Source organism: Nyctereutes procyonoides, unplaced genomic scaffold (genome assembly GCF_905146905.1).
Source record: "Nyctereutes procyonoides isolate TBG_1078 unplaced genomic scaffold, NYPRO_anot_genome, whole genome shotgun sequence".
NCBI lineage: Eukaryota > Metazoa > Chordata > Mammalia > Carnivora > Canidae > Nyctereutes > Nyctereutes procyonoides.
Genome location: NW_026575125.1, coordinates 74,107,557 through 74,134,472, shown reverse-complemented (window position 1 = coordinate 74,134,472; position 26,916 = coordinate 74,107,557). Strand labels below are relative to the sequence as shown.

Below are 26,916 nucleotides of genomic sequence, written 5' to 3'. Positions count from 1 at the left end.
ACCCTGTTCATGCTCTATCTCTCTCTCTAAAAAAAAAAAAAAAAAAAAAAAAAAAGGCTCATTCACCACAACCAAACCAAGTGCAATTTATTCTGGGGATGCAAGGTTGGATCAAAATTTAGAAATCAATGTGAGGGATCCCTGGGTGGCGCAGCGGTTTGGCGCCTGCCTTTGGCCCAGGGCGCGATCCTGGAGACCCGGGATCGAATCCCACGTCGGGCTCCCGGTGCATGGAGCCTGCTTCTCCCTCTGCCTGTGTCTCTGCCTCTCTCTCTCTCTGTGTGTGTGTGACTATCATAAATAAATAAAAATTAAAAAAAAAAGAAATCAATGTGATACATTATATTTAAAAAGGATTAAAATCATATGATCATCCCAATGGATGCAGGAAAAGCATTTCACAAAATTCAAACCCATTCATGATAAAAAACCTTCATTTTAGAGGGAAGGAACATACCTCAACATAATAGAGGCCACATATTCCAGATCCACAGCTAACATCATACTTAGTAGTGAAAAACTGAAGGCTTTTCCTCTAATACCAGGTAACAAGACAAGGATGTGCACCCTCACCACTATAATTCAACATAGTACTGAAAATACTAGCCACAGCGAGCAGAGAAGAAAAATAAATAAAAGGTCTCTAAATTGGTGAGGAAGTAAAACTGTCACTATTTGCAGATGACGATACTATACATAGAAAATTCTAAAGCATTTAAGACACTAATAACAAAGTAGCAGAAAGAGAAATTAAGAAAATAATTCTGTCTACAATTGCACCAAAAAAAACCCCTAGGAATAAGCATAACCAGGAAGATGAAAGAGCTGTATTCTGAAAACAATAAAATACTGATGAAAGAAATTAAAGATGACACAAACAAATGGAAAACTATTTCATGCTCATGGATTGGAAGAATTAATATTCTTTAAATGTCTATATTACCAAAGCAATGTACAGATACAATGCAATCCCTATCAAAATACCAATTGCATTTTTCACAGAACTAGAACAAATAATACTAAAATTTGTATGGAACTACTTAAGGCTCCAAAGAGCCAAAGCAATCTTAAGAATGAGGAACAAAAAAAAAAAAAAAAAAAAGAATGAGGAACAAAACTGGAGGTATTACAATCACAGATTTCAAGATATACTACAAACCTGTAGTAATCAAAATAGTACGGTACTGGTACAAAAATAGACACACAAATCAATGGAACACAATAGCCCAGAAATAAACTAATGTTTATATGGTCAATTAATCGATAACAACAACAAAAAGGCAAGACTCCTTAATAAACGAGGAAAACTGAGAAGGTGCATGCAAAAAAAAGAGAAAGAGAGAGAGAGAGAGAGAGAGAGAGAGAGAGAGAGAGAGAGAGAGAGAAACTGGACTTTTTTTATACCATTTACAAAAATAAACACCTAAATGTGAGATTGAAAACATAAAACTCCTAAAAGAAAACAGAGGCAGTAATTTCTTTGATATTGGCTTTACCAGCATTTTTCAAGAATGCCTCCTCAAACAAGGAAAAAAAAAGTAAAAATAAACTATTGGGACTACCAAAATAAAAAGCTTTTGCACAGTGAAGGAAATCATTAACAAAACAAAAACACAACCTAACTGAATGGGAGAAGATATTTGCAAATGTTTTATCCAAGAAGGTGTTAATATCCAAAATATATAAAGAACTTACACAACAAACAAGCCTTAACAAATCCAAATTTAAAAAAATTTTAACACCAAAATACCAACTAAAATATGAGCAGAGGACTTGAATACAAATTTTTCCAAAGAAGACATGCATATGCCAAACAGACACATGAAAAGATGCTTATCATCACTAATCATGAGAGAAAAGCAAATCAAAACTACAATGAGCTATCACTTTACACCTGCCAAAATGATGAGACTCAAAAAGGTAAGAAATAACAAATGCTGGTGAGGATGTGAAGAAAAAGGAACTCTTGTTCGTAGTTGGTGGGATATAAATTGGTGCAACCACTGTGGAAAACAGTTCCTCAAGAAATTAAAAGTAGAATTGCTGGGACGCCTGGGTGGCTCAGGAGTTGAGCATCTGCCTTCGGCTCAGGGTGTGATCCCAGGGTCCTGGGATCAAATCCTGCATCAGGATTTGTGTGTATATATACATATACACATACAGATACACATACTATGGAATACTGCTCAGCCATAAAAAATGAGATCTTGACATTGGCAACAACATTGATGGACCTACAGGGTATTTTGCTAAGTATATAAGTTAGAGAAAGACTAATACCATATGACTTCGCTTATATATGGAACCTAAAAATGTATGAATTAACAAACAAAACGCAGAAACAAACCCATAAATACAAACTGATGGTTGCCAGAGGGGAAAAAATGGGCAAAGGGGAATGCAAGGTACAGGTTTCCAGTTATGGAATGAATAAGTCAGAAGAATAAAATGTACAGGACGGGTAATACGGTCAATGGTATTGTATTAGGACTGTATGTTGACAAATGGTAGCTGTACTTATGAGCATAGCAAAACGTATAGAGATGTTTAATCACTATGTTGTATACCTGAAACTAATGTTAACACTGTGTGTCAATTAAAAAAGAAAGAAAATGCATCTAAATTATAAAAGAATAAGTACAATTATCTGTGCTTACACATAAAGTAACCTTATATTTAAAAAATACTGGGATGCCTGGGTGGCCCAGTTGGTTAAACAGCCAACTCTTGATCACAGCTCAGGTATTGATCTCAGGGTTTTGAGTTCAGGCCCCACCATGGAACCTCCTTAGAAAAAAAATAAAAATATCCTGAAGACTCAACCAAAAACTGCTGGAACAAATTCAGTAAAGTTTCAGGATATACAATCAACACTGAAAAATCAGTTGTGTTTCTATACACTAACAACAAAGTATCTGAAAATAAATATAGAAAACAATCCCAGGGGGATCCCTGGGTGGCGCAGCGGTTTAGCGCCTGCCTTTGGCCCAGGGCGCGATCCTGGAGACCCAGGATCGAATCCCACGTCGGGCTCCTGGTGCATGGAGCCTGCTTCTCCCTCTGCCTGTGTCTCTGCCTCTCTCTCTCTCTCTCTGTATGACTATCATAAATAAATAATAAAAAAATTAAGGCCTTTAAAAAAAAAGAAAACAATCCCAAATTACAATAGCATCAATAACAATAAAATATTTAGGGATAAATTTAAGGAGGTGAAAGATCTGTACATTGAAAACTGGAAGACACTGACAAGAGAAACTGAAGAAACAAATAGAAAAATGTTCTGTGTTCATTGATCAGAATAATTAGTATGTTAAAATGTCAATACCCAAAGTGATCTGTAGATTAAATGCAATCCCTATTAGGCAACCTGAGTGGCTCAGCGGTTTAGCGCCACCTTCAGCCCAGGGTATAATCTTGGAGACCCGGGATCGAGTCCCACATCAGGCTCCCTGCATGGAGCCTGCTTCTCCCTCTGCCTGTGTCTGTGCCGGTCTCTCTCTCTCTGTGTCTCTAATAAGTAAATAAAATCTTTAAAAAATGTAATCCCTATCAAATTCCAATGGAATTATATATAAAAAATATATAAGGAAACCATAAAACCGAATAGTCATCCTCCTCCTCATCATCTGATTTTAAAATGGGCAAAGGACCTGAATAGACTGTTTCCCTCAGAAGATAAACAAACAAATGGCTAATACGTCCTTGAAAAGATGCTCAACATCACTAATCATCAGGGAAATGCAAATCAAAACTACAATGAGATCTCTCACACCTGTTAGAATGGCTATTATCAAAAAGCAAAAGGTAACAAGTGTTGAGAAGAATGTGAAGAAAAGAGAACTCTTCTGCACTGTTGGTGGGAATGTAAATTGCAACAGCCACTACGGAAAACTGTGTTGGAGGCTTTTCAAAAAATTAAAAATAGAACTACCATACGACCCAACAACCCAACATCTGGTAAAATATTCTAAGGAAATGAGATCACTATCTCAAAAAGATATTTGCACCCCCATGTTCCTTTGTTGTATTGTTCACAATAGCCAAGACATGGAAACTACCTAATTATGTACTGACAGATAAAAGAATAAAGGAAATGTAATACATATAAAATGGGATATTATTCAGCCATGAGAAAGAAGGAAATCCTGCCATTTGAGACAACATGGATGGACCTTCAGGGCATTATGCTAAGTGAAATATGTCAGAGAAAGACAAATACTATATGTTCTCACTTATATGTGGAATCTATTAAGTCAAACTCATAGAAACAGAAAATAGGTGGTTGCCAGGTAGGTGGGGAAAATGGGGAGATATAGTTCAGAGGGTAGAAACTTGCAGTTATACGATGAGTTAGTCCCAGGTATCTAATGTACAGCCTGATGGCTGTAGTTAACCATACCATATTACAAACTGAAATTTGCTAAGTTCATAGATCTTAAATATTCTTACTGCATATACACAAACACATACACACACAAAGATAACTATAGGAAGTGATGTTACCTAACCTATTTGATAGAAGAACAAAGAAGAATCATTTCACAACATATATGTATACTGAATAATCACATTGTACACCTTAAACTTGTACAATGATTTTTGTCAATTATATCCCAATAAAGGTGGAAAAATGTTTGAAAAATTTAAATTAAAAGTAATCTTATCTTTCAACTTTATAACAAACTTTTACACATTTAAATTTATATGAGAAGTATTTACTTTTAAATTCAATTTAATTGACCTGATATTTATTTTAATTTCCTATAGGTGTACATACAGCGAGAGAATCCAATGGATAATATTATTTCATTTCCTTTGATGTTGCTATTTCCCTGTACAAATTAGTAAACTGATACTCTGGATTCTATATAAGCCTTGTGATTTTGTTAATTATGAGCTCATCCTCCATAAATGGATGCTAATTTCTTGTACAAGGAAATTCGGCTTCTGAGCTGGTATGGTTGAGGTCCAGATATTGTGGATTCCTTAAAAAAGTCATCTAGGTAATGAGGACCATCATGAAAGTCTTCATGAAAGACAACGAGCTGGCTTTGGCAACACAGAAACATAGTCTTTGCTTTGGCCAATACTTTCCTTTTGAAATTCCAAGAGTTTCAAAGAGTTATATGAGAATTTTGGTACTTCTCAACCCCAAGCAATATAATTCTATTATGTTAAAGATAAGATAAAATGATAAAATTAACTGAAGAGTCGTCTGATCACGTATGTGAACTGTGGATATAACATTTCAGATAATCCACTATGCTTACTATAAACTGCAATAAGCAATCCTGTATATTCTAACACCAGAGAACATTTACCTCAGAAACATGTATGAAACCAATTCCACACACTACAAAGAAGACATTAGAAATTGTTGGGGTAGGGGCAAATTATTTAATAAATGATACTCATATTATGTGAAAGGATCCATCTCCATTTCCCTCTACTTAACACAAGCCCAAATTCATTCTAGATAAATGAGTGTTTCTCTTTTTCTTTCCATGCATTTAAAAATATTTAAGATACCTAATTTTCCTGGAACTTGCTCATGTGTATTGGGGTTTAACTTTGTTTTCTCAAATGACTAGATAATTATTCTAACATCATTCACCAAACGTGTAGAGTTAACATAACAGACCTGAATTTACTAGCCTTTGAGATATTGGCTTGCGAAGGTTGGCCCTTGATGGTAATATATTCTGGTAATATATAAACTATAATTTATTAGCCACAAAGAAAACAAAAGGGAAGACCCAATTACTAACATTAGGAATGAAAGAGGTAAATCACTAGATATTCTACAAATATCAAAAGGATACTAAGAAGTTGCTTGACAAGGTTGTAGCAAAACAGGCACTCTCATACATTGCTGGTCATTTGATCTACATCCCCACTTCTAGGAATCTACCCTGAAGACAGACCTCTAACCATATAAAAATACATTTGCATAAGGTTAACCTTCTAGCATTAATTACAACAGAAAAATATTGGAACAAATGTCCACATATAGAGTGATTAAACAAATTATGGTACTGACACAAGGGAGTGTTATTCAGCTGTAAAAAATGAGAAAGGTATCTATGTACCAATTGGTTTCAAGTCTGTAAAATGTGCAAATAAATAGATTAATGGGATTAGTAAAATTTATTTTTCCTAACTATATTTTCCTGAAAAACACTTTGGTATCCTGTGGCTGTTTCACAGTGCTGGGCTCTGACCAAAAGGGATCATCACATTTAAGGCAGTGCCACAAAGGATAGCTATAAATCACCAAGTCTAAAGCTTTGGCCAGAAAACAAAAACAAGGAAAAGACCTAAGGTCTGCAGAAGGGAAGTTGTGAGACCATCCATAAATCGGTTTCTGTAGATGGTTCCAAAGAAAACCTTCCCTTAAAGCTCAGGACTGAAATGAGAGGGAACAGATAGAGCCGTGACCCATGTATCCTTATATGGGAGGAAACTGTCTGGAGTATAATGGGACTAGGTCCTTTCAGAACCTCTTATCTAGGGAAGATGCACAGAATGCTGCTGCCTGGGATGAGATCCAGGGTTCCTCTTTGGAGTTGAAAAGCTTGTTGTTCTACCAATTGAGAAATCCTATGTGAAGGGCCCAAAGCATCCAGGTTCCTACCTTTTAAGTGTGTTGTCTCTCACTTCCCCTACAGCAACTGGATTGAGGTTAATTCCTCTCTTGCATATCCAGGCAGCTGGAGCCTTGAAGTAAAAGTTAGTCTTGTTTCCCTCTCATCCCTCAACCCTAACTCACCCCCAATATTGAGCTTGGCCATCCCCAGCACTTGAAAGATATACAGCAAACAGCGCGAGCCAAATAAATGAGAGGATGAGAGTGGTAATGTAGGCCACAGATTCCATCAGTTCCCATCCCTGCTTTTTCAGAGAAAATGCCACTAGGGTTCAGAAATTGTCACTTCACCATTTCCTCTCTCTGGGCTCCTCTGAAGCCACCTCCCTCCGTGTGTCCACCTCCCTCACCCACAATAGAAAGAGAGTCACACAGAGCTGGGCAGGGAGGCTGGGTGTGGGGGAGGGGTGTTCAGAGGGCAGAAGACAGCAGAGAGCAGGAGGGTCCCAGGCACTTCTGGCCCCCACACCTAATAGTCTCAGCCACCACCTGCCACGGATGCCATTTCCCCCCCTGGCCTCGCACCCACCTCCTCCAACAGCAACCGCTGCTTCTCTCCACGTCCGCCTCGCACAAGATGACTTCCTGCCTCTTGAGCTCCTGGGCGAAAAGACTGAACCCGGCTAAGACGCTGGCAATAGGCTGACGGGCTGTGTGTGCCCTCTACCAACAAACGCTGTAATTCTGGTCGCCTGAGAAATTCGTTTCCAAGTTAGTGCAGCATGGAGGGACACCCAGGGACACCCACCCACCCACCCACCACAACATCCTACCGCTCCTCTCAGATTGTAGTCTGTCACTCCTCAAGTGTATGTCCTTCCTGCCTTGTCCGCGCTGCACATCCCTGTGCTTGCCCAAGTGAGAGCGTGGTCACGTGACTCACCACCAGCCTCATGTGACCACGCAGTCAGTCAGCTTGTCTGCCACAGCCCTGCAGCACGAATGGCGGACTCTTCTGCCCCTGACGTTGAGATGCTTGCTCGAAGATTCTGAAGCTCCGGTCCCTGGTGAAGATAGAGAGCTGAAGGCAGACTGGATTTGGAGCCAGAGCTGCCAGCCCTAATGCTAGACCTGGGCCTTGCTCTGTTAGGAGCACAGGGATGGTGAGGAATACTCGGTGAGGAGTTTGGAGACGAACGGATTTTTATTATTCTGTATGATACTCGGGCGACACATTAACACACACACAGGCACACACACACATACACACAGAATGTCTTGAAAAATATTGGTAAGCAAAACATTCAAACTCCAATGTCCACTACCAGGAAGACTCCTGTTAATGCTTGTGGTTTGTGAAGGCGGGCAAAACTGCCACTTTGCCCTACTTCCATAGACCTTGCATACCAGAATCGGGTAGGAAAAAAAAAAAAAACACTTTGAATTCTCACACAAAAAGTAACAGGATCACCATGTCTGGCTATTTTCCTGAAAATAATAAAATTTTATATATTTCCCCTTAACCTGGACTCCCCAACACTCCCTATCCCCCACCCAAAACAACTGTATGCCTGACTTTCACTAACTGAATATATATTACCTTTTGAATGTGAAAAACCTGTAGTATGAATTCAGGAACTCTTGAAATTTTATAACTTACTCCCTTTAATTTATGTATTTTCATTTGGCAAGCCAGTCATTTTGAAATTGTAGTTTCTTACGCTTATTTATTCTTTTGGTATGTTTTATATCATTTTTAAAAAAGATTTTATTTACTTATTCATGAGAGACACACACAGAAAGAGAAAGAGAGAGGCAGAGACACAGGCAGTGGGAGAAGCAGGCTCCACGCAGGAAGCCAGATGTGGGACTTGATCCCAGGGCCTCCAAGATCAGGCCCTGGGCTGACGGCGGCGCTAAACTGCTGAGCCACCCAGGCTTCTCCTTTATGTCATTACAGATTTTTCCATAGCCAAATACAAGTTTGCATAGATTTGGTCCACTTACACACATTTTTATAATGGTGTTATACTTTCATGTATGATACCAGTCTTTTCTATTTCACCAAATAAAGCACTAGAGCTTTTCTGATTCAATTTAAAAATCTGTACCTCCTCACTTTTAGTGGCTGTATTACAGCAACATTTTCCACAGGCACCACCCTGAAGAAATGGTTTTCCAGACTCAGTTAATTTTATCTACTTTCCTGTCTTATGCTTTTACCTTTCAGGCAGTTATCAAAGAAACATCCATACTTTGAACTGCAAAACCCAACTTCTCAGTTCTTCAAAACTTACCTCATACTCTATATCCCTTAGCCACTGGAGACTGACTGGATAACTCACTCCTGTACAAACTCCTTTTCCAACTCCATGCTTTTCTTCACACCACCCAATCTCTTTCACACATTCCAGAGCCCGACTTAATTGGGTCCTTTTTCTCTGAGGCATGCCCTGAGTAGCAGCCCATGGTAAGTTTTGCATTTAAAGTTATTAGAATAAGCTTTTTCAAGGAACATATTATTTATACATTAATTACCTGTATGTGTTCCTGTGTTATCTTTGCTTCTGTATCTTAAGTTCAGGGATAAGGGTGACTTCTGACAACTTTAACACAACTTTATTGAAAACACAAACAAAACTCAAATAGATCTCAATAAACTAGAATGACAATCAGAAGGGTAGCTGCCTTACTCACGGTGGCTCAGTTCACTTTAGCTTAAATACTAAATGTCACAATCTGGACAAAAACACAAATATCAACAAATGTGCTTTCAGTTCTAATATTCATTTGGCATCAAAATGATTCAGCTCATACAGAGTTGGGTAAAGTCAGTGTTAGCAATAAAGATGTACATTACAACACAGAACCGGTAAGCCGGGCAAGATGGCGGAAGAGTAGGGTCCCCCAAATCACCTGTCCCCAACAAATTACCTAGATAACCTTCAAATCATCCTCAAAATCTACGAATTCGGCCTGAGATTTAAAGAGAGACCAGCTGGAATGCTACAGTGAGAAGAGTTCGCGCTTCTATCAAGGTAGGAAGACGGGGGAAAAGAAATAAAGGAACAAAAGGCCTCCGAGGGGGAGGGGCCCCGCGAGGAGCCGGGCTGAGGCCGGGGCGAGTGTCCCCAGGACAGGAGAGCCCCGTCCCGGAGAAGCAGGAGCTGCACCAACCTTCCCGGGGGAAAGGGGCCCGCAGGGAGTTGGAGCAGAACCCAGGAGGGCGGGGATGCCCTCGGGCTCCCGGGGACACTAACAGACACCTGCGAGAGCAGGGGAGTGCTCCGAGCTCCCTAAGGGCTGCAGCAAGCACCGAAGAAGTTCGGAGGGGCTCGGGCGGCGGCTCCGCGGAGGGGGCTGCGGGGCGGGAGCGCAAATCCAACAGTGCAGGCCCCGGAGCACAGGGCACCGGGACACAGCCCAGGATCCGGCCTCCCCCCGGGACAGGCAGAGGCCGGGAGGGTCCAGGACAGCAAGGACGCTCCTGCCCCGAGCTGAGCAGATCAGCGGCCCCGCCCCGGAGCCTCCAGGCCCTGCAGAGAGCCCCGAGCCCCATAGAGCCCCGTAGTTCCTGCAGAGGCTGAATCCAGGCTTCCAGAGTTGCCATAGCAACTGGGACTGTTCCTCCTGAGACCTCAGGGGGTAAACAAACCCCGCTGAGCCCTGCAGCAGGCAGGGGCAGAGCAGCTCCCCCAACTGCTAACACCTGAAAATCAGCGCAACAGGCCCCTCCCCCAGAAGACCAGCTGGACGGACCAGTTCCAGGGGAAGTCAAGGGACTTAAAGTCTACAGATTCAGAAAATACTCCCCCGTGTTTTTTTTTCTTTTTTCTTTTCTTTTTGATTTCTGATTGCTTCCCCCACCCCCTTTTTTTTCACCTTTCTTTCTTTTTCTTTCCCTTTTTCTTCTCTTTTTTCCTTTTTATTTTCTTTTTTCTTTTTCTCTTTTCTTTCCTTCTCTCTCTTTCTCTCGTTTTCCCAATACAACTTGTTTTTGGCCACTCCGCACTGAGCAAAATGACTAGAAGGAAAACCTCACATCAAAAGAAAGAATCAGAAACAGCCCTCTCTCCCACAGAGTTACAAAATCTGGATTACAATTCAATGTCAGAAAGCCAATTCAGAAGCACTATTATACAGCTACTGGTGGCTCTAGAAAAAAGCATTAAGGACTCACGAGACTTCATGACTGCAGAATTTAGATCCAATCAGGCAGAAATTAAAAATCAACTGAATGAGATGCAATCCAAACTAGAAGTCCTAACGACGAGGGTTAACGAGGTGGAAGAACGAGTGAGTGACATAGAAGACAAGTTAATGGCAAAGAGGGAAACTGAGGAAAAAAGAGACAAAAAATTAAAGGACCATGAAGACAGATTAAGGGAATTAAATGACAGCCTAAGGAAGAAAAACCTACGTTTAACTGGGGTTCCCGAGGGCGCCGAAAGGGCCAGAGGGCCAGAATATGTATTTGAACAAATCCTAGCTGAAAACTTTCCCAATCTGGGAAGGGAAACAGGCATTCAGATCCAGGAAATAGAGAGATCCCCCCTAAAATCAATAAAAACCGTTCAACACCTCGACATCTAATAGTGAAGCTTGCAAATTCCAAAGATAAAGAGAAGATCCTTAAAGCAGCAAGAGACAAGAAGTCCCTGACTTTCATGGGGAGGAATATTAGGGTAACAGCAGACCTCTCCACAGAGACCTGGCAGGCCAGAAAGGGCTGGCAGGATATATTCAGGGTCCTAAATGAGAAGAACATGCAACCAAGAATACTTTATCCAGCAAGGCTCTCATTCAAAATGGAAGGAGAGATAAAGAGCTTCCAAGACAGGCAGGAACTGAAAGAATATGTGACCTCCAAACCAGCTCTGCAAGAAATTTTAAGGGGGACTCTTAAAATTCCCCTTTAAGAAGAAGTTCAGTGGAACAATGCACAAAAACAAGGACTAAATAGATATCATGATGACACTAAACTCATATCTGTCAATAGTAACTCTGAACGTGAACGGGCTTAATGACCCCATCAAAAGGCGCAGGGTTTCAGACTGGATAAAAAAGCAGGACCCATCTATTTGCTGTCTACAAGAGACTCATTTTAGACAGAAGGACACCTACAACCTGAAAATAAAAGGTTGGAGAACCATTTACCATTCAAATGGTTCTCAAAAGAAAGCAGGGGTAGCCATCCTTATATCAGATAAACTAAAATTCACTCCGAAGACAGTAGTGAGAGACGAGGAGGGACACTATATCATACTTAAAGGATCTATCCAACAAGAGGACTTAACAGTCCTCAATATATATGCCCCGAATGTGGGAGCTGCCAAATACTTAAACGAATTATTAACCAAAGTGAAGAAATACTTAGATAATAATACACTTATACTTGGTGACTTCAATCTAGCTCTTTCTACCCTTGATAGGTCTTCTAAACACAACATCTCCAAAGAAACGAGAGCTTTAAATGATACACTGGACCAGATAGATTTCACAGATATCTACAGAACTTTACATCCAAACTCAACTGAATACACATTCTTCTCAAGTGCACATGGAACTTTTTCCAGAATAGACCACATACTGGGTCACAAATCGGGTCTGAACCAATACCAAAAGATTGGGATCGTCCCCTGCATATTCTCAGACCATAACGCCTTGAAATTACAACTCAATCACAAGAAGAAGTTTGGAAGGACCTCAAACACATGGAGGTTAAGGACCATCCTGCTAAAAGATAAAAGGGTCAACCAGGAAATTAAGGAAGAATTAAAAAGATTCATGGAAACTAATGAGAATGAAGATACAACTGTTCAAAATCTTTGGGATGCAGCAAAAGCAGTCCTGAGGGGGAAATACATCGCAATACAAGCATCCATTCAAAAACTGGAAAGAACTCAAATACAAAAGCTAACCTTACACATAAAGGAGCTAGAGAAGAAGCAGCAAATCGACCCGACGCCCAGCTAAGAAGAGAGTTAATTAAAATTTGAGCAGAAATCAATGAAATTGAGACCAGAAGAACTGTGGAACAGATCAATAGAACCAGGAGTTGGTTCTTTGAAAGAATTAATAAGATAGATAAACCATTAGCCAACCTTATTAAAAAGAAGAGAGAGAAGACTCAAATTAATAAAATCATGAATGAGAAAGGAGAGATCACTACCAACACCAAGGAAATACAAACGATTTTAAAAACATATTATGAACAGCTCTATGCCAATAAATTAGGCAATCTAGAAGAAATGGACGCATTCCTGGAAAGCCACAAACTACCAAAACTGGAGCAGGAAGAAATAGAAAACCTGAACAGGCCAATAACCAGGGAGGAAATTGAAGAAGTCATCAAAAACCTCCCAAGACGCAAGAGTCCAGGGCCAGATGGCTTCCCAGGGGAATTCTATCAAACGTTTAAAGAAGAAATCATACCTATTCTACTAAAGCTGTTTGGAAAGATAGAAAGAGATGGAGTACTTCCAAATTCATTCTATGAGGCCAGCATCACCTTAATTCCAGAACCAGACAAAGACCCCACCAAAAAGGAGAATTACAGACCAATATCCCTGATGAACATGGATGCAAAAATTCTCAACAAGATACTAGCCAATAGGATCCAACAACACATTAAGAAAATTATTCACCATGACCAAGTAGGATTTATCCCCGGGACACAAGGCTGGTTCAACACTCGTAAAACAATCAGTGTGATTCATCATATCAGCAAGAGAAAAACCAAGAACCATATGATCCTCTCATTACATGCAGAGAAAGCATTTGACAAAATACAGCATCCATTCCTGATCAAAACTCTTCAGAGTGTAGGGATAGAGGGAACTTTCCTCGATATCTTAAAAGCCATCTACAAAAAGCCCACAGCAAATATCATTCTCAATGGGGAAGCACTGGGAGCCTTTCCCCTAAGATCAGGAACCAGACAGGGATGTCCACTCTCACCACTGCTATTCAACATAGTATTGGAAGTCCTAGCTTCAGCAATCAGACAACAAAAAGACATTAAAGGCATTCAAATTGGCAAAGAAGAAGTCAAACTCTCCCTCTTCGCCGATGACATGATACTCTACATAGAAAACCCAAAAGCCTCCACCCCAAGATTGCTAGAACTCATACAGCAATTTGGTAGCGTGGCAGGATACAAAATCAATGCCCAGAAATCAATGGCATTCCTACACACTAACAATGAGACTGAAGAAAGAAAAATTAAGGAGTCAATCCCATTTACAATTGCACCCAAAAGCATAAGATACCTAGGAATAAACCTAACCAAAGAGGTAAAGGATCTATACCCTAAAAACTATAGAACACTTCTGAAAGAAATTGAGGAAGACACAAAGAGATGGAAAAATATTCCATGCTCATGGATTGGCAGAATTAATATTGTGAAAACGTCAATGTTACCCGGGGCAATTTACACGTTCAATGCAATCCCTATCAAAATACCATGGACTTTCTTCAGAGACTTAGAACAAATTATTTTAAGATTTGTGTGGAATCAGAAAAGACCCCGAATAGCCAGGGGAATTTTAAAAAGGAAAACCATATCTGGGGGCATCAATGCCAGATTTCAGGTTGTACTACAAAGCTGTGGTCATCAAGACAGTGTGGTACTGGCACAAAAACAGATACATAGACCAATGGAACAGAATAGAGAACCCAGAAATGGACCCTGAACTTTATGGTCAACTAATATTCGACAAAGGAGGAAAGACGATCCACTGGAAGAAAGACAGTCTCTTCAATAAATGGTGCTGGGAAAATTGGTCATCCACATGCAGAAGAATGAAACTAGACCACTCTCTTGCACCATACACAAAGATAAACTCAAAATGGATGAAAGATCTAAATGTGAGACAAGATTCCATCAAAATCCTAGAGGAGAACACAGGCAACACCCTTTTTGAACTTGGCCACAGTAACTTCTTGCAAGATACATCCACGAAAGCAAAAGAAACAAAAGCAAAAATGAACTATTGGGACTTCATCAAGATAAGAAGCTTTTGCACAGCAAAGGACACAGTCAACAAAACTCAAAGACAACCTACAGAATGGGAGAAGATATTTGCAAATAACATATCAGATAAAGGGCTAGTTTCCAAAATCTATAAAGAACTTATTAAACTCAACACCAAAGAAACAAACAATCCAATCCTGAAATGGGCAAAAGACATGAAGAGAAATCTCACAGAGGAAGACATAGACATGGCCAACATGCACATGAGAAAATGCTCTGCATCACTTGCCATCAGGGAAATACAAATCAAAACCACAATGAGATACCACCTCACACCAGTGAGAATGGGGAAAATTAACAAGGCAGGAAACAACAAATGTTGGAGAGGATGAGGAGAAAAGGGAACCCTCTTACACTGTTGGTGGGAATGTGAACTGGTGCAGCCACTCTGGAAAACTGTGTGGAGGTTCCTCAAAGAATTAAAAATAGATCTGCCCTACGACCCAGCAATTGCACTGTTAGGGATTTACCCCAAAGATTCAGATGCAATGAAACGCCGGGACACCTGCACCCCGATGTTTCTAGCAGCCATGTCCACAATAGCCAAACTGTGGAAGGAGCCTCGGTGCCCATCGAAAGATGAATGGATAAAGAAGATGTGGTTTATGTATACAATGGAATATTACTCAGCCATTAGAAACGACAAATACCCACCATTTGCTTCAACGTGGATGGAACTGGAGGGTATTATGCTGAGTGAAGTAAGTCAATCGGAGAAGGACAAACAGTGTATGTTCTCATTCATTTGGGGAATATGAATAATAGTGAAGGGGAATATAAGGGAAGGGAGAAGAAATGTGTGGGAGATATCAGAAAGGGAGACAGAACATAAAGACTTCTAACTCTGGGAAATGAACTAGGGGTGGTGGAAGGGGAGGAGGGCGGGGGGTGGGGGTGGGGGTGAATGGGTGACGGGCACTGGGGGGGACACTTGACGGGATGAGCACTGGGTGTTATTCTGTATGTTGGTAAATTGAACACCAATAAAAATTAATTTATTAAAAAAAAACAACAACACAGAACCAACTATGTAAATCAAAACATTATTTGAGGAATTGTTAACTCAGGAACATAAGGACAAAGGCAAATGATTAACCACACTAATTTTATTGGTCTGCCTCAGGGTCCTTTTGATCATCTGTTTTGTCTTGCAGTTCCTTAGCAAATTCCTCAACTTCATGGAATGCAGAAATAAGTGGTTCAAGACTGAAATCATCATCAGTGAACAATACTGTCTCCTTTTTGATATTGTTATCAATATTCTCAAACATCTCTAGAACTTGAATATTGTCATTTGTCTCTTTCCTTTTACAAAGGCCCATAAATTCTGACATTGCTTTAGCATGGAGTAATTCTTTTGTCATGACAGGATTTTCAGACAAATTCATTAGCATTTTTAGAACATGAAACCTTGTTTTGGTATTGCCCATGTCTAACAAGGAGAGAAATCCAGACATATACTTGGCAACCAGTGTGTGGTAGTCAGTAGTTGTAGTGAGATGTCTAACCATCCTTATTCCAGATAGCTGTTCAGGGGAATCTAAGCTGTAAGCAAGGGTTTCTTCACACACTTGACATACATATATCTGAATCATGTTTAGATTTGGATAAGGTGGAGCCAGGCGAATCATATTTTCCAAAAAACTTGTCCTAACTTGGGACGAGGGATAATTGAGCAAGGTTTCAATAAGTGAGACAACACCTGAATCCCAAATGAAATCTCGAGTAAATTGAGAAGCACTTCTCATACCCATTGTAATTTCTGATATTTCATGAATAAAAGGATCTTGGATTTTGTCCATTAATAGAAGGAGTTCTTCAAACTCTTCAGAACCAATTTTAAGCTCACATTGGATGCAGCTACAGGACCAACTCTCAGGCTCTGCACTCTCCCTGGCCTTGAGATGCTCCTGAATTTCTCTGACTGACCTGTAGGATGGATCATACTGAAATGGAAACTCAGGTTCAGGCTGATCAGGCTGAAGCAAAGATTCCTGCTCTTCCCATTCTGGGTTAAGTTCCATGTGCTTGGGCTTTCCTCTAAACATTTCAGAGAACAGAGATGCTGCCTCTTTTGGAAACCTAAAGGGGATTGGAGATGGGAAACCAACCCTACCCCACGGACCAGGCTTGAACCGAACAGTGACCTCTTCCCAGCTCTGGGGCCTGCGTGAAGCATCAGGCTCCTGCTCAAATGAACACCCAGAACTGCAGATAGCCCTGAACACAGGGCTAGGATTTGATTCAAAATGGGCCTCATCTCCTGCCCAGAACCAGGACCCCACTATGGCCTCATCCTCCTCAGCTACTGTCCTGGTTTCCTGGCTGATCTCATACCCGGCCCCAACAACTATCCCTTCCCCATTTTCTGGTCTGGACTCATAGGTAACAACAGTTCCAGTCTCATTAACGTCCTTCTTTCCAGACCAGAACCAGGACTCAAAAATTATCTCATCATCCTCTGAATTGGATACACAGCATTTCTCTTCTATGCTGGCTTCTTTTGCAGCACAGAACCAGGATCTAAAAAGGATTTCTCCTTCAGTCCTTGACCTGCTCTCACCTGTTGCCTGATGCCCAATCTCTATACTGTCATCTTCTTCAGCCCAAAACCAGGACCCAAAAATGACTTCCTCTTCCTCAGTCACTGGCATAGACTCGAAACTGACTCCTGCCTCCAGACTGGCCTCTTCCTCAGCCCAGAACCAAGAACCAACAGTGGCTACATCCTCTTCAGCCTCTGGTCTAGATTTGTTGCAGAAGCCAGCCTCCTTCCTAATCATCTCTTCTCTGGCCCAGAACCAAGACCCAACAATAGCTTCCTCCTCAGCTGCCAGCCTGTCCTCTTTTCTAGCCTCAGCTGCTATCTTGAGCCTGTCTTCATCCCCAGCCCAGAACCAAGAACCAATAATGTCTTCCTCCTTAGCATTTGGCCTGGATTCTTCTTTGCCTGTAGCCTCTTTAATGGTTTCATCTCCTTTCCAGAACCAGGATGTGATCATGGTCTCTTCCTCCATCAGTGGCTTGGCCTCTTCTCCAGTCCTATCATCTATACTGACCTCTTCTGTAGCCCATAACCAGGGCCCTATAATGGTCTCTGAGCTTGTGTATTTTCTGGACCAGAATGATGAATCAACAGTTTCCTGTTCCTCCTCTGGCCTAGACTTCCAGCTGCTTCCATTGGCAGTATACATGCATGGATCATCTTCATCCAAGAAGCAAGACTCATTATTGGTGTCTTCAGTCCTTGCCATAAATTTGCATCTGGCACCAGTACCGTACTTCATACTGACCTCTTCTGTGGTCCCAAACCAAGATGATATAATAACCTCTTCCTTGTCCTTCAGGCTAGACTTGTTGCTGACCTCAGTCCCCACACTAGCTTCTACTCCTTCCCAGAACCATGACCCAATGATGGGCTCCTCAGCTCCTGGCATGGTGTCACAGCTGACTTTAGCCCCAGAATCTATCTGGGCTTGGTTCCCAGCCCAAAACCAGGACCCAAATATTGTCTCTTCTTTATCTTCTGGATTGGCTTCTTCTACAAACTCAGCCTCTGTATTGACCACTTTTCCATCCCAGAACCAGGGACCAATAACCTCTTCTTCCTCAGACCTTGGCCTGGATGCACAGTTGGCTCTAACATCAGATTCTACACTGGCCTCAATACTGACCCAAAACCAGGGCTCAAAAATGGTCTCTTCCTCAGCCTCTAGGTTGGTTTCTTCACTAGCCCAGAAACAGGAATCAGCAATGACTTTTTCTTTATCACATACTACCATAGATTTGGAGGTGGTCTCAGCCCCAGTTTCCATAATGGTCTTTTCCCCAGACACAAACATGGAATTGCTAATAGACTCTTCCTCAGTCCTTGGTCTGGATTTACTGCTGGCATCAATCCTCATACCGGCTTCTTCTTCAGTCCAGAACCAACAGCCAACAATGGACTCATCCTCCACTTGAGAATTGTACTTGACACTGTCCCCACCTACTACATTAGACAATTCTGTAGCCCAGAACCAGGTCCCAATGAGGAAGTCTTCCTCAGACCTGGCTTCTTGCTTGGACCTGGCCCTGGCCTTAGTTTTGGGCTTTTCCTTAGCTATTATTCTGGCCCTGGCCTCTTTCTTGGATTTGGGCCTTGGCAAGTTATTAGCCTTTTCTCCAGGCCAAACCCAGTATTCTTTTTTTACTACATTTATAGATCCAGACACAAAATCAATGTAATCTTCTTGCTTGGCCCTGTGCCTGGCCCTGACATTGGCCCCTTTCCTGGCTCTGGGTTTGGACCTGGATTTGGCCTCCTCTCTAGCCCAGAACCAGGACTTCACATTGTCCTCATATTCAGATCCAGAACTGGACTCATAGAGTTCTTTCTTGGACCTAAACCTGGACCTGTTATTGGTCTCTTCCTTGGGCCTGGACCAGATATTAGTCTTTTCTCTGGCCCAGAACCAGGATGTCTTATTAGATTCATCCTCAGAGCTAGAACTAGACAAAATATAAAATTCCCGATTGGTGTTGGGCCTAGACATGGCCTCTTCTTTGGCCATACTCCTAGATCTGGCACTGCCCTTTACCTCGCCTCTAGGATGAAGATTTGTACTGACCTCTTCTCCACTCCAGAACCATGAATTCAGATCCTCTCTGTGTTCACACTTTTGAGAGAACTCTTCTTTGGATGTAGGCCTGGGGTACCACCAAGACCCCATACTGGTGTTCTCTGACCCAAACAAAGGCTGTATTCCTGATTGGAACTTGACTTTGGTGCCAGAAAAGGACTCAATGTCCACACTGATTGGTTCCCTATCCAGAGATAAAATCTTAGATTTAGCAACTGACCCAGATTCTGTACTGACAGTAGGCCAAGCTATGGCATTGGTCTGGGACACTCCCTCTGTCTTCAACATTGCTTTACCATCAAACTCAGTCTGGGCCCATGAATGGGCTTTATCTATGGGCCTTGCCCCATGGATCACCTTGGCTTCATTCTTAGGATGTACCACACCTACTACCATATCTTCAGCTTTGGGCTTTACACCACCTACTACCATGGCATCAGATTTAGGCCTTGCCCCAAGCATTACCTGTACCTGGGTCCTAACCTTGGGTCTGACCACCAATGGGACTTCATTCTCTCTTTCAGCCCCACCCCCAACCTCTTCTCCAGCCTTCTTTTCAGGCTTTGCCTGGGCAGTAGGTTCAATATCAGCCCTAGTCATGGTATAATTTACAGAGGAGGCCCAGTTAAGTAGCCCTACCCCAGTCTCAGCCTCTACTACAGATCTCTCCCAGTTTTGTATCTTCACACTCTAATCTTTCAGTGATTCAGGTGGTATAGTTGGAAACAAATGTTAGAGTCAATCACCAGTCCAGCAGTCAATTAACCTCCTTCCGAAGCCTAGCCTCAGTCAATATCACAAAGTGCAGAAGAGGCACAATCAAGCTGGGGAACGATGAATGTTCCTGGGTGGGTGCAGACCTGTTGAGGGTAGTGGTCAGCAGCAATTCCAACACCACCAGAGTTGCCACTGGAGGTGGATCTAAGGAAAGAGAATGACATGGGGCTTTGAATCTCTACTAATTGTGTTGCTCCATACAGAGATTCACAGAGAGAGACTGGACCTTGAATGTTTAGTGGGACAGTTAGACTAGTAGAAAGTCTTCTGTCACCCTCATTTCACCCATGTTTTACCCGAGTTTGCCATGTTATTTGCTTAATACAAAAGAGGTGTGAAATTGGTGAGTGTTGGCAATGAGAGAGCTTTGGGAGCCCCCTAGAATACCCTAATCATTCCTGGGCCTGTGTTGATTTCCACTTCCCCACCCAAAGTTGTACCCACTTTCATACCAACCTGTATGGATGTGGTGTGATTTCCCCCTCCTTTCTTGATTCCAGTGTTAAGCCCTAAAGCAGCCTGTAGGCTATCCTAGGAATAAGTAAAAATAAAGGAAAGAATGGAGGATGATAGCTAGATAGATAAGAGGGCATGCTGACCTTTGATGTAAATCTCTCTCTTACCATAAGAGTTCAAATTGCTGTTTCCTATCTCCTGGTCTTTGCTCTCAGTTAGGTCTTCTCCTCTCCTCCACAGCCAATCTACACCTACCCCAATATTGCTAATATCTCCTGCAGGAAATAGACAGGGACATGCTGTGGCAGTGTGTAAATCTGGCAGCAAGCAGGAGAGATGGAGGAGACCCACTTGGATCAAAGACACTTGCCATGATCTTACTCTGTAGTACTCCCGATTTACCCACCTTCACACTAACCTCCAGAGATTTGAACCAGTCTCCTTCTCCTCTCCTTCCTTACAGAAGTGAACAGCCTTAAAGCAGGTCTATGGACAGACACAAAGGCAAACGTTTAGGAAATAATGGTGGCAACTGAGTGCTTAGCTGACTGAACAATACTAAAGATAAGAATATCCATATTATCTTCTAACATTTAGGGTTATGTTGATAGAATATTCTCATTTAATTTAGACCCTGTTTCAGGGTTCTAAGTAACAACTCCTCACATCACTCACATCCAATTATTCCCATCTCCAATTCTGAAGATTCACCATTAGGTGTTCAAAATCCCTTGCTCTGTACTACAGAAAGGAGGAAAAGTACACAAAATACCCCCAAAAAACAGAATGTGACTGGCACTTGTAATTACGACTTCTGTCTCACCCTCACCTCCTAGTCCATCTTTTCCTGCCACAAATTTTGGGTGGAGGTGAGGAAGGAAGACAAGGGAAGTGCTTAGAAAGCTATTACAAAGAAGAATTTTACAAGGTATTCCTGGATGCCTGACCTGTTCTGGTCGCAGTCACCCCACCCTGATTCGGGTCTCCACACTGTGGCTGCTGCCCACCGCCGCCCCCACCCCCAGCTCCACACACACCTCCAGAAATCCAGGCCATTGTCCTGCTCCTCCTTTTTCTGAAGCCTCTCCTTTACAGATGCACCCTGCGGGACGAAACCGCCAGACCTACCGCGCAGAGAGAAGACTTTGGCATCAATCAGCCGCCTGTGGTAAGGGACGGCACCCGCGGCGCGGGCCCAATAGGGCCCCTTCCAGAATCAGGGCCCGGAGTGGCCAACTCCGCCCGCCACCGGCTCCCGCCAGCGGGGCACAGCGCTCGGACGCCGCCCCCCTCTCCCGCCCCGGCGGCTTTCCTGGGCGCCCCCCACCCCAGCACCCGCTCCGCCATTTCTTCCTCAGCAGCCTCCCCCCAGAGCTCTCCCCCGGCACAGGCACCGTCGAGGGCGGGTCGCGGGTCCCTGGAAAGGTGGCTGCGGAGTGGAGGGCGCAGTTCGTCTCCACAGGATCCGAGGGAGCCAGCCTCTCCCGCCAGCCCCCGTGCCCTGGGCCCGGCCCGCGCGGGTCGCCGCCTCTCCTCGCCAGGGTCCCGTGGCGCTGCGCACCTCTCTCAGGCACCAGCTACGACCGGGTCGCCTCCTCTTTGCCAGGCTGCCAGGGTCTGGGGCTCGGGAGGGCTGGAAGCGGGCGACAGTGGGGGCCTCCCCCACCCCACGACACCCCCACTTGCCTTCACAGGCTCAAGGTGCCGGTCGTTGGGCTCCCCCTCCTCTCAGAGCTCCTCACCCGGATTCCCACCGCCTTGCGTGCGGCCACAGTTGCAAAGAGGCGTCCCGCCCCCCCCGCCCCCCCCCCCCCCCGCGCTGCCGCACCAAACTGGGCAGGGGCTGCGCAGGATGCGGCACGAAACGCTCGCGGCGAGGGTGTCGGGAAGGGGGGCGGAGGGATAAGGCACGAATGGGCTCGACGCCCCCTCCCCGGCCCACCCTAGTTCCGACCCAGAGGGGGCGGGGCCGGGAGGAGCCCCGGCCTAAGGGGCGGGCTCACAGCAGCCCGCCTCTGCAGACAGACCTCGGCCGCGACCACCCCCTCATCGCTGGCACCGCGATATGTGGGACTGGGGGACCCTTGGCGGTGGGGGCTAGCATCGAGAGACCGGGGGTGAGGGGGACGGGGGGGAAGGGCGGAGAAAGTGCGCTGCAGGCAGCAGCGGATGGATATCAACCGCCCCTCGGTGTGGGAGAGCCCCCAGACCTCTCACCGTCTGCCTGCCCCCCTCCCCCATTCCGTCCGCCACCCTCACTCGAGGCTGGTGGGCGAGGGGCTGTCAGGACAGCAGGCTGCAAGGGGAGAGACGACCTAAGCCCAGACTGCCCCGGGGGTCCTGGGGTGGCCCTTTCCTTCATTGCTTCGCGGGGCCACGGAAGGGAGGAAGGTGGGCGGGGGTTCCCATGGAGGCCTCACCACTGCGCCTTTTCTAATGGAAGGCGACCTACACACCTGTAACCTGAGGAAACCAACCACTGCTCTGCGCGCATTCTTTCTGCCACACTGCTGTTTCCCCCGCCTCATTCAAACCGGTAACATGGCCGGGATGAGCACTGGGTGTTATTCCGTATGTTGGTAAATTGAACACCAATAAAAAATTAGTTTATTAAACAAACAAACAAACAAACAAACCGGTAACCTGCTTTGCCATTTCACGGTCCTCACAGTTAGTTGCCCAAGAAGGAGGGCCGTTTTTTTCCCTATCAGGACCCGCACTGGGTCATACGATCTTTCCTGTCTGTTGCCCCCGTGGCCGGTGCCGGGCTGGTCCTGGCTCCTCTTCAACTGGGCTATCAAGTCTCTTGCAGTCCCATCCAAGCTCTCACGATCTTCGGCAGTGTGGAAATGTGGCAGGGATTAGAACCAGCTTGGATCTCAGCCACTTGCCATACACACCTGTCTAGTTTCCCCAGCCACACTTTGGAGGAAGGCGTCATCCTGTACCTACTTCCCCAAGACAGAAGCCTGGTGGTTCTTGAATCCTCTCATTTCTTTACCTTTACATCCTTCCTGTCATCTTGAGCCCTTCCTTTCTGTGCTCCATGGCACAAACAGAGCAACATGTTTAAGCTCCACTGTGGTTGAGCACAAACCTGCTGGTGCCCATTTTAAACCCAATTAAATGGCACTTTCACTGTGATAGGCTGAATAAAGGTCCCTCAATGACGTCCATATCCTATTTTCCATAGCCTGTAAATATGTGATGTCACAGGGCAAAGGAGAAGTAAGATTGTTGACGGAATTAAGATTGCTAATCAGCTGAATTTAAAATAAAAATATGCTGGGTCTCTTCCTGGCCAGTGTAATTACAAAGGTACTTCAGATGTGGAAGAAGTAGGCAGAAGGGTCAGTGTCACAGTGAAGTAGAAAGAGAAAGCATTGCTGGCTTTGAAGATGAAACAAAACCAAGGCACAAGGAATGCAGGTAGCTTCCTGATGCTAGAAAAGGCAAAAGCATTTCAGAGAAATGAATCCTGGCCATAGCCTTCATTTCAGACCAGTGAGATCCTTGTTGTTTTCCCAACATCCAGGACTGTAAGATAATACTTTTGTGTTATTTTAAGCTGCCAAGAATGTAGTAATGTGTTGACAACAGCAGTAGGAACTGAATTTACTCACCATGTTGATAAAGTCCATTCCCCTTGACTTACTTTACTTAGCCTTGAACCCCTGGGAAGATCACCTTGGGGGCTCATCTCTTACCCCTATAACCACCCTCTCCAGCAACCCCCATCTCTATTTTCTAAAGAAGAGATTTTTGCAGTGGCCTTTGAGGTTTATCTTGAAGAAAGTCCCCATTTGCTGAAAATCACTGATGTTTTTGAGGATGAAAAGGGAACCATATTCTTTCCAGGAATTTTCAGGTATTTTAATTTCATTCCAGGAATTTTCAGATATTTTCATTTCAAGTTTTGTTTTTAAACATTTATTATAACTGTGCAATATTTAGGTGATAAAAATATCTGGAGATGATTCTATACAGTATCTGGACTGACAGTGGACATCAATTATCAGAGGAGGGCTTCTTTTTACTGTGCTGTTTAAATGGCTTTAGTTGAATTGTGGATCATTTTTTTCTTTGTTCCATAGCATATACCCTCTTGGTTGAATGCCAGGCTTGAAGAAGGGAGTCTGAGCTCTGCTGGGATCTGTGGGTGTGTGTGAAGGTCTTTACCTCCCTGAACTGTTCTTTCACTTTCTTAAAGTCTCTGGTGCCTTTCATTAATTCAAGAAATACATATGAATACTTTTATCTTAGGCACTGGAATTAGAGTAGAAACAATCGTGAAAGAAATCACGAGGGGGGCACTTGATGGGATGAGCACTGGGTGTTATACTGTATGTTGGCAAATCGAACTTCAATAAAATATATATGTATATTTTACATATATACATATATATAAAAGAACTTACAAAATTCAACGCCCAAAAAACAATCCAATGGACAGAATATATGAACAGACGTTTCTCCAAAGAAGACATCCAGATGGCCAACAGACATATGGAAACATACTCAACATTACTCATCATCAGAGAAATGCAAATCAAAACTACAATGAGATATCATCTCACATGAATTAGAATGGCTAAAATAAAAAACACAAGAAATAGCAAGTGTTGGCAAGGATGTAGGAAAAAAGGAACCCTCATGTCCTGTTGGTAGAAATGCAAACTGGTGCAGTCACTGTGGAAAACCCTAGGAAGTTTCTCAAAAATTTAAAAATAGAACTACCCTATGATCCAGTAATCACACTACTAGGTATTTACCCAAAGAATACAAAAACACCAATTTAAAAGGATATATTCACCCCTATTTTTACTGTAGCATTATTTACAATAGCCAAATTATGGAAGCAGCCCAAGTGTCCAGGGGCAGATGAATGGATAAAGAAGATGTAGGAGATATAGATAGATAGATATAGATATAGATATAGATATAGATATATAGATAGTGGAACATTATTCAGCCACACAAAATAAGTTGGAGCAAGAGAGTATAATGCTAAGTGAAATACGTCAGTTAAAGAAAGACAAATATCATGTGAATTCACCGATATGTGGCATTTAAAAAACAAAACAAAAGATCAAAATGGGGAAAAAAAGAAAAAACAGACTCTTAATTATAGAGAAGAAACAGCTGGTTACCAGAGGGAAGGTAGGTGAAGAATGGGTGGAATAGGCAAAAGACATTAAGAGTACACTTATCTCAATGAGCACTCAGTAATATATAGAGTTGTTGAATCACTATATTGCATACCTGAAACTAATAAAACTTTGTATATTAACTATTAAAAAAACTGATACCACTCAACATCCTAAAAATAAATAATTCATTCAAAAATTGGGGAGAAGACATGAACAGATGTAGAAAGCAAAATGGAGTCTCTCATGTTAAGCAGGAGTCTGTGTCAAGTAGGCGCCTATGTCAAGCAATGACTCAAGGAGTTAAATACACTACAGCATGAGATATTACAGAGACCAGCATCAACTGACACCACAGAACTGATAACAAGGAGAACCAGAGGAGGTCTGCAGGGGCTCAAGACCGATTAAATCCCTTTAAAGGGGGTAGGATTTTTATAGCAAACTGTTATAGACTCTTCAGACATGACCCCTTTATGTCTGACCACTTAAAAAAAGGCAACTGCCATCAAAGGCTCTGCCCAATTGATCTCCAAACAGACTGGAGATCTTTCACTGCTTGAACATAATATGCAGTTAGTGCCAAGAGCCGACCTACACTGGCCTTATCTCAACTGTGTGCTAACAGACTAACTTCCCATTTGGTTCATTAACTTCCTATACCCTTCTTTTATCTTGTTGTGTGGTTTGCTTATTTTCTCCTCTATGTGTTATGTAAAAAGCCAAGTTTAATCACAGAGTTTGGAAACTGGAACCTGCTTTATAACTGTGATTAACTTTGTCTTATGATTGAATAAAACTGAGATTCTGGAAAAATACAAGTCATGTATGCACCTTTATAGCATGCTCATGACAAGAGACATTTTTTTTTCCAAAAAGACCTCCAGATGGCCAAGAGACACATGAAAAAATGCTAAACATCATTCATCATCAGGAAAATGCAAATGAGATTTGACCTCACACGTGTCAAAACGGCTAAAATCAACAACACAAGAAACAACAAGCACTGGTGAGGATGTGGAGTAAAAGGAACCCTCTCGTATTGTTGGCAGGAATGCAAACTGGTGCAGCCACTGTGAAAACAGTATGGAAATTCCTCAAAAAGTTAAAAATAGAAATACCCTACAATCCAGCAATCTCACCATCAGGTATTTACCCAAAGAATACAAAAACACCAATTTTTAGAGATACATGCACCCCTATGTTTATATCAGCATTATTTACAGCATTATTTCCAAAATATGGAAGCAGCCTCAGTATCCATCTATTGATGAATGGATAAGGAAGATGTGG

General features: G+C 42.8%; 2 protein-coding genes across 2 annotated transcripts in view; both read right to left on the bottom strand.

The window, feature by feature from the left end:
* ARMCX5 (armadillo repeat containing X-linked 5) overlaps window positions 1–26,916 on the bottom strand; it is a 74,297-nt gene that overhangs the window by 15,479 nt on the left and 31,902 nt on the right. The gene's annotated exons all lie outside the window — the stretch shown is intronic.
* GPRASP1 (G protein-coupled receptor associated sorting protein 1) lies at window positions 15,713–21,680 on the bottom strand. The gene is made up of 3 exons (XM_055337658.1): window positions 21,514–21,680; window positions 20,883–20,962; window positions 15,713–20,164 (listed from the first exon to the last, which is right to left on the bottom strand). The coding sequence occupies exon 3, from the start codon at window positions 19,841–19,843 to the stop codon at window positions 15,728–15,730; it is 4,116 nt and encodes a 1,371-aa protein (XP_055193633.1). The 5' UTR covers window positions 19,844–20,164; window positions 20,883–20,962; window positions 21,514–21,680; the 3' UTR covers window positions 15,713–15,727.

Excerpts from the sequence above, each read along its gene's own strand:
- GPRASP1 (XM_055337658.1), bottom strand. The coding sequence starts at position 19,843 with ATGACTAGGGCTGATATTGAACCTACTGCCCAGGCAAAGCCTGAAAAG.